This window comes from Arachis duranensis, chromosome 9, assembly GCF_000817695.3.
Source record: "Arachis duranensis cultivar V14167 chromosome 9, aradu.V14167.gnm2.J7QH, whole genome shotgun sequence".
NCBI lineage: Eukaryota > Viridiplantae > Streptophyta > Magnoliopsida > Fabales > Fabaceae > Arachis > Arachis duranensis.
The window spans coordinates 1,936,889-1,945,767 of record NC_029780.3 but is presented as its reverse complement, the minus strand read 5'-3'; the positions used below and the strand labels follow the sequence as shown (position 1 = coordinate 1,945,767).

The 8,879-nt window shown below is 34.4% G+C and overlaps 1 protein-coding gene and 1 pseudogene across 1 annotated transcript; both read left to right on the top strand.

Annotated features, from left to right (window-relative positions):
- Window positions 1-2,004: 2,004 nt before the first annotated feature.
- On the top strand, window positions 2,005-2,453 carry LOC107463911 (nuclear pore complex protein NUP50A-like). The gene has a single exon (XM_021132293.2). The coding sequence runs from the start codon at window positions 2,015-2,017 to the stop codon at window positions 2,333-2,335; it is 321 nt and encodes a 106-aa protein (XP_020987952.1). The 5' UTR covers window positions 2,005-2,014; the 3' UTR covers window positions 2,336-2,453.
- LOC110275116 (nuclear pore complex protein NUP50A-like) lies at window positions 2,348-8,558 on the top strand (annotated as a pseudogene).
- The last annotated feature ends 321 nt before the right edge of the window (window positions 8,559-8,879 follow it).

The following is an 8,879-nucleotide window of genomic DNA, read 5'->3' as shown; positions in this document are numbered from 1 at the left end:
GTGTACCAATAAGTTAAAAAAAAAATCAGAACATCATCATAAAAAGGAATAAAAAATGACTAAATTGCTCTAAAGAATATTGATCATTACTTTAGGGCTTGCTAAAAAGCTTGTCAGATTTAGATTAGCTTAAATTTGGGAATAATGATTGTAGATTCTGGTTTGAATTTTGTGTTTTGAATTCGCTCTAACCTCAACAAAAATGTACAACTATGATTTAACTATTATGTTAATATTTTAGGAAGCAAATTAACAATTTAGACTAAACAAAATTATTTAATAAATTTTAAAATAAATTAGTTTCTTACGTTTTGTTAAATAATGAAAGAATTGTTCACCTGGTTAAACATGCTGCTCGAAATTTTTCCAATATCATTACCACCCAAAAACATATTACCCTTTCCTCTTTGCAATATAACTGGAAATCATCTCCGATAAATGTCTGTAAAGTGAACTGTGATGCAAGCGTTTTTGAAAATGAACAATTAACTGGTTTTGGCTATATTATTAGAGACAACATGAGAATTTGGATAAAAGTTTATTCTTTATTGTGAGTTTCATGCTATTTGGAGAGGACTTGTTATGACTTGGGATTGCGAGTGCAAAGAAGTCATATGTATGAAACTGATAATTTTGATGCGTTTCTTCTTTTTTTGCGAAACACAACCAGCATGATTAGGACGGACTTTGATCTGCTTGACAAAATTAAAGAGGTCATATGTGAAACTGATAATTGGACAGTTACGGTAGTACTAATTCAGCGCACAGCAAATAAAGTGGCTAATTTAATGGCTAAGACTACTGCTTTTAACAACCAGGTGTATTTGGAGTGGTTGCTGCCTCTTAATAGTTTAGACATTATTATTAGAGAGGATTCCTACTATTTCTCTTAGGTCCTTTTTCTTTATGTTATTTCCAGTCACAAAAAAAATAAAAATATAAAATTAAATAATAAAATGAAAATAGCAATATAAAATGATTAAAGAAATTACCTATAAAAAAAACGATTAAAGAGATTATTACAAACTAAAAATTTCGTCTTTGAAAAACCACTCTTCTTCTAAATTTGAAGAACGAGTAATTTTGAAAACGAGATCTTTATAGTTTAAGGATTTGACCATTTATTCAGCAAAGATTACTACAAGATTGGGAGTATAAATAGAAATAGATAATAAAGAAATTACTTTATAGATTTGGTTGAAGAAGAAACACAATTCGATTCAGGTGCCACCTGCGTGAAGTTCCTCTTCTTCTCTTCTTCATTCTTCGTCTTAGGGTTTTAACTTCACATACTCTTCTTTTGTTTCTGCTGTTTGATAATGGTGTTAATAATAATTATATCTCTTCTTTGTTATCGTTCATTTATGCCTTGAAGTTTGAATATGTATCCGTTACATGTTATATAATTTTCTGCTTCTGAATATTTTGATTCAATTTTCAAGTGTTATATGTTTGAATTGGATTGGATTTAATTTTGCATGCAATTTCGGTTAAAGCATAAGAAATGGAAACATGTTATCGGATGGTAGTGTAAAATTCACAGTCCCTGCATAGTAATTAAGCTCATATTATCTTTTCTGAAAAGGAATTAGAAAATGACTAATTTTATTTGTTTGTTTGTCTTTTCCTTAGTATTTAAGTAACTACTTCTGCATTTTTTGTTCTGTATCTAAATGCATCTCTTAGGATAAGAGAGATTATCGTTTTTAACTGTGAATTGATTTGAAATGAATTTCACTATGCCCCATAATCTTTTATTTTGTTAATCCTTTTTGAATTTTGTGGCATTATATATATATATATATCATGTTCTGATTTTTTTTGTTGGGATCATGTGTATAAAGTAGTACTACATATTGTCCTTGTTCGTATAACTTTTGTTCTATCATTACTTTGAAGTTTGAATTTTATCCTTGAATGAACAAATGCATTTTCTTGATTGCAACTCTTGTTGCGCTCAAGCTTGGTTAAAGAAGTTCTTAAGTTGTAATTGGTATATTGATTTCTTTATCCAATGGAAGATGCTGATAACCTTCCACCATCAAAGAAAAGGGTCGCCGGAAGGGAGTTCATCCGAGATACTCCTTTTGATGATGAGGAGGAGGATTCCCCTGAGGTTGAGGGTGGAACATTCAAAAGAACCAGTGATGAGGTTCTAGCAACAAGAAGAATTGTTAAAGTTGGTCGCCGACAGACTAATTCTGCTCCTTCTTCAAATCCTTTCGCAGGAATACACTTGGTCACCCCTACTGAGGCTACAGCAGAAAAGCAATCAGCTGATGAGTACACTGCTACTGATGATTCAAAAGACCCCGAGGAAGAAAAAAATCAGTGAAAGGGTGAAACTTGTGAGCCGGAGGATAAATCTTCTGTAGGGGAAAGTAATGCTGAGAAGAATAACGATGGCAAACTAGATGCAAAGAATGAAACTAAGAATGACAATAAAAGTGAAAGTGAGGACAAGAAGAATGCTGCTGATAAAGATAGTGTCAATGAAGATGATATCAATGCCAAGAACACTGACAAGGAAGAAAATAGTGATGACGGCGATAAGCAAGCTAAGAAAGTTGAAAGTGAAGAGTCTAGCTCTGAAGTTGGCAATTTTAAGTCCTTTCAACAGCTTTCAAGTAATCAAAATGCCTTCACTGGGCTTGCTGGAACTGGATCCAACACTTCGTTATCTTGCTTCGGATCTATGTCAAAGGAGGAACCTGCTTTGAGTAGCAGCACTAGTTCTATTATCGGGCTGAGAAATGACAATCCTCTTGGTGCAGGCTTGTCCAACAATGCAAATTCTGGTTTTGGGGTGTCAGGTGCATCTGCTACTATTTTCCAGTAGTGAAGGAAGTGGTTTAGCCCTGCAGGAAGTTGCCACTGAAACCGGGGAAGAGAATGAAAATGTTATTTTTCATGCAAATTCAGTATTGTTTGAATTTACAGATTGTAAGTATAATACCCACAACTTACTTGGCCCTAGGATCACTATATGACGCTATCATATTTTCATCTTCAAACTCACTAACACTCATAAAACAAAGGAGAAAATTTCAAAACATACTCATTTTCATTATGGAACACACACATACATTTCACAAGGCATATGTGCCTTTATATAGGCAATGCTTCCTACTAAAATAATAATTTATGAATTACAACTCAATTTTGTAATGACTACTATTTTATGAGTTGCTTCATGAATCTTCTTTCAACTTGTATTCATGTAGTTTCCATAATCTTCTAATTTGCTTGACTTCCAATTTCAATTCAATTTGATGTTGTAAAATGTTGTAGGTATACTACTCTCTTGAATGTTCTTCAAAAATCTTCAAGCTTCCAACATTAGCTTCTAGCAATATCTAGCCAATTGATGATTATTGTATTCAACTAAAACTTTGCTTCTTCTTTGACAATTTTGACTTCAAAAACTCTTCATGAAAATTCTAGTGATGCAAGTTGATTTATAATGAATTAACATTGCCTCCCTTAAATCAAGCTGTAGAGTTTATCATTCCAAGCATCTTCTTCAATTTGTAAAATAACTCTGTCTTCAATGGCTTTGTAAAGATATCTGCAACTTGTTCTTCAGTTGGACAGTACTCGATCACAACTTCTTTCTCATTTACCAACTCTCTGATTTTATGAACCCGAATATCAATATGCTTCGATCTTCCATGGAATACTGGATTTTTGCAAAATGCAATAGCTGACTTGTTATCCCAAAATATTGTTGTTGGAGTATTTTGTTTCTCGTTCAATTCCTCAAGAATTCTTCTTAGCCAAACTACTTGTGTTGCACAACTTGCTGCTGCTATATATTCTGCTTCTGCTGTAGAGAGAGCCACTACTGGTTGTTTCTTTGAAGACCAAGAAATTACACCAGAACCAAGATGAAATACGAACCTTGAAGTACTTTTTCTTGTTTCTATATCTCCAACCCAATCAATATCAATGTAGCCAACAAGGTTTACTTCATTAGTATTCTCATAATAAATTCCATCATTTAAAGTACCTTTGATATATCGAAGAATTCTTTTTGCCGCTTGCAAATGGTTGGTACAAGGTTCCTCCATGAATCTGCTAAGCAAACCAACTCCAAACACAATATCTGGTCTAGTCGTAGTCAAGTACCTTAGACTTCCAATCAAGCTTTTGTAGTATGTGGGATTTACTGCTTCTCCTTTATATTCTCTCAGTAATTTGAACTTCTCTTCGACTGGAGTAGAAACTGGCTTTGAATGTTCCATTTGAAATTTTTTCAAAATATCATTTGCATATTTCATCTGAGAAATGTAAATTCCATCATCTCTTTGAACTACTTCAATGCCAAGAAAGTAAGACATCAAGCCCATATCTGTCATTTCAAAGTGCTTTATCATAGCTTCCCTGAATTCTGCAATTATCTTCAAATTGTTGCGAGTAAAGATTAAATCATCAACATAAAGACACACGATCAAGATATCTCCATTTTCAACGAACTTGATATAAAGAGTATGCTCAAACGGACATCTTCTGAAACCATTCTCAATGAAATAAGACTCAATCTTCTTGTACCATGTTCTTGGTGCTTGCTTTAATCCGTACAAAGCTTTCTTCAATTTATAAACTTTATCTTCTTTTCCAAGAACTTCATATCCTACAGGTTGCTCAACAAACACTTCTTCTTCTAAAGTGCCATTTAGAAATGCAGACTTAACATCTATTTGATGTATCTTCCACTTATTTTGAGCCGAGAGTGAAATAATCATACGAATAGTGTCTAACCTAGCAACAGGAGCAAATACTTCAAAATAATCGATACCTGGCTTTTGTTTGTATCCTTAGCAACTAATCTTGCTTTGAAACGATCAACTTCACCACTAGGTTTGTACTTAGTCTTGTAAACCCACTTTACTCCAATCGGCTTCTTATCTGCTGGTAAATCTGTCAGCTCCCATGTGTCATTCTTCTCAATGGCAGGAATCTCCTCATCCATTGCTTTCTTCCAATTGTTGTCTTTAAAGGCTTCTTCAAAGTTCAACGGTTCACAATCTGAAAATAGAGCAAAGTTTATGATTTCTTCATCGGACGGATCGTTGTCATTGCCAACTTCATAATCTGCTAATCTAGCTGGTAGTCTCTTCTCTCTTTGAGGTCTTCTAGATGATTCTGGTTGCTCAGTTGTGTCAGGTTGTCTTTCTTCTACTTCGTCACATGTATTTGGAATTATAGTCAGCTGCTTTTCTGTCTTTGTGTTCCAGTTCCACATGTCTTTCTCGTCGAACGTCACGTCTCTGCTGATGATTACTTTCTTTGATACTGGATTGTACAACTTGTATACTTTTGAGTCTGTGCTATAGCCAATAAAGATACACTTCTCGCCTTTGTCATCTAACTTCTTCCTTAATTGATCTGGTACGTGGGCATAAGCGATACACCCAAAGACTCTGAAATGATGAATGGAAGGCCGCTTTCCACTCCAAGCTTCCTCTGGAGTTTTATCACGAACACTTTTTGTTGGACACCTGTTTAAAATATGAACTGCTGTTGCGACTGCTTCTGCTCAAAACTCTTTAGGCATTTGTTTTGACTTGAGCATGCATCTAACCATCTCCATGATGGTTCTGTTCTTTCTTTCAGCAACTCCATTTTGTTGAGGAGTGTATCTAGTTGTTAGTTGGTGTTGAATTCCATGTTGCTTAAAGTATTCTAAACATGCAAGATATTCTGTTCCTCTGTCTGTTCTGAGAATTTTGATTTTACAGCCACTTTGTTTTTCGACAAACGCCTTGAATGGCTTAAAGACATCACATGCTTCTAATTTTTGCTTCAGAAAGTATACCCATGTATATCTACTAAAATCATCAATAAAAGTGATAAACTACTTGCTACCACCATTACTTGGAACTTCTACAGAACAAAGATCTGAATGCACAATTTCAAGTAATCTTCTAGCTCTCCAAGACTTTTCTGTAGGGAATGGATCTCTGTGCTTCTTTCCCAATTGACAAATCTCACAAACACAATTGGGAATATGAATCCGTGGTAGACCAGAAACAAGTCCTTTTCTTGACAGGTAGTTTAGGCCAGAAAAATGAAAGTGCCCAAACCGCATATGCCACAACCAGTTATCATCAAGTATCACAGAACTCATGTAAGAGGGATTAACATGTTGAATTTTTAACGAAAATATTCTATTTGAAGTCATTTTTGCTTTATCAATGAACCTTCCATTGTTGTCAAATACAGTGCAATATCCACGATAAGTTATCATCTTATATCCCTTCTCAGATAATTGTCCCATACTCAGTAAATCGTAATCAAGTTCAGGAGCATAGAAAACATCAGAAATATAACTCAGAGAACCATCTTTCAATCTAATTGTTATGTGCCCTTTTCCTTCAATAGGGATCTTTGTACTATTACCAAACTTCAATAATAGTTTAACTGAATCATCTAATGAAGAAAATAACTCCTTTCTACCAGACATATGATTACTGCAAGCATTATCCAAGTACCATATATTTTCATCTTCAGCACATGAATTACTTGTAAAAAATAAAGTCTCAGTACCCGAATTATCATCAGTGTTTTGATGCTGATTTTCTGCAACATGTGCTTGATTGTTATTCACCATTTTGAATCTGCAATCTGCTACTTTGTGTCCATACTTTCCACAATGAAAACAGTTGAAATTGGTTCTTTCTTGATAAAAATTGCCTCGACCTCTTCCTCGGTTGACGGGCTTGAAATTCGTTCCACCTCTTCCTTGATTAGGTGGTGTAAAATTGTTGTAACTTCTTTGGTTGTAATTGCCACGGCCTCTACCTCTGAAACTTCCTCTGCCTCTACTTTGAAAATTAAAACCACGACCTCGTCCTTCTTGTGTACGGTTTGATTCTGCAACGTTGTTGAAATTCACTCGGCTTTTCAGGGCTTCCTCAGTTGATTTTTCTGACTTCTCCAGTATTCTACTGATGTGGCTTTCCATGGTTCCTTGCAACTCTGCAATCGTCATAGTATCCATATCGTGGGACTCTAGTATCGTAGTCACCACATGGTCATACTTCATCGGCATGGTGCGAAGAATTTTCTCCACCACTTTGCTATCGGGCATATCTTCTCTATAGACTCTCATCTTATTGACAAGATCTGTAACACGAGTAAAATATTGCTCAACGGTTTCTGAGCTAGACATCTCGTACCTTTCATATTCTCTTCTTAAAGACTGTAGCTTTGCTTTCTGAGCTTTATCTACGCCTTTGTATAATAGCTTCAACGTGTTCCATGCTTCTTTTGCACTTTTGGCATTTGCTATTTTGCCAAATACCGTATAATCTACTCCTTGATGAATTTGAGATAGCGCCAATTGATCTCTCCTTTGTTGGGCAGCATCTGCTCCTTCTTGCAAACCTGGTTCAATGAAATTCCACAGGTTCTGGGCCTTCAAATGGGTGGACATCAAAGTCTCCCAATAACTATAATCAAGTTTCCCATCTAACTTAGGACCGGACCACACAATATTGAAAGTGTTTGCCATACTGACTCTATGAATAAACAACTATGTGAGAACTCTCTCACACCTCACAAACTCTCAAACACCAGGCGCTGGATTAACCAGCTCTGATACCAAATGTAAGTATAATACCCACAACTTACTTGGCCCTAGGATCACTCACTCATATAAATGACGCTATCATATTTTCATCTTCAAACTCACTAACACTCATAAAACAAATGAGAGAATTTCAAAACATACTCATTTTCATTATGGAACACACACATACATTTCACAAGGCATATGTGCCTTTATATAGGCAATGCTTCCTACTAAAATAATAATTTATGAATTACAACTCAATTTTGTAATGACTACTATTTTATGAGTTGGCTTCGTGAATCTTCTTTCAACTTGTATTCATGTAGTTTCCATAATCTTCTAATTTGCTTGACTTCCAATTTCAATTCAATTTGATTTTGAATTTCTTCAATGTTGTAAAATGTTGTAGGTATACTACTCTCTTGAATGTTCTTCAAAAAATCTTCAAACTTCCAACATTAGCTTCTAGCAATATCTAGCCAATTGATGATTATTGTATTCAACTAAAACTTTGCTTCTTCTTTGACCATTTTGACTTCAAAAACTATTCATGAAAATTCTAGTGATGCAAGTTGATTTATAATGAATTAACACAGATGGAAGTTGGAAGGAGCGAGGAAAGGGAGAACTAAAGGTCAATGTACAAAAAGGAACAGAAAACGCCAGGCTTCTCATGAGAGCTCGCGAAAACTACAGAGTGATTTTGAATGCACGGATTTACCCAGAATATGGACAAGAAAGGTAAAGAAGGTCTTTCAACTTTTGCCTTAAAGTTCAAGGATGGCTCAATTCTGGAGGAGTTTAAATGTGCTGTAATGGCACATAAGAGTGATGGTGTCAAACCAATCTGAAAGTTATACCAAAGTTCATTTTTGAGTTATTTTTCACATAAATGTTATTTATGTGTACATAACTACATGTAATGGTGGATGATACGAGTCAGACACAGTATCCTACTAATTATATATGCAAATAACACAACTTATCCGACATTGAGGGACCTTGTACTCGATTTTCTTTTCAAAATCACTCTTTTTTTTTGGTGCTGTTTTTAGCTGAGTTTTTCATATAGGAGACAAATTTTACCGTAGTTATTCAAAACTTAATGTGGTAAAATTTTTTGCTTTTTATATTTCGATACGTCTCTTCAAAAGATTTAAAAATATAACAAAAAGAATTATATAATATATTTGTTTGGGCGCTATTATCTTAATAAAAAAGATATTTTTTAATAAAAAATTATCTTTTTTTATTTTTTTTGTGTGTTTAGTAAATTTTTAATTAATAAAATAAAAACACTAAA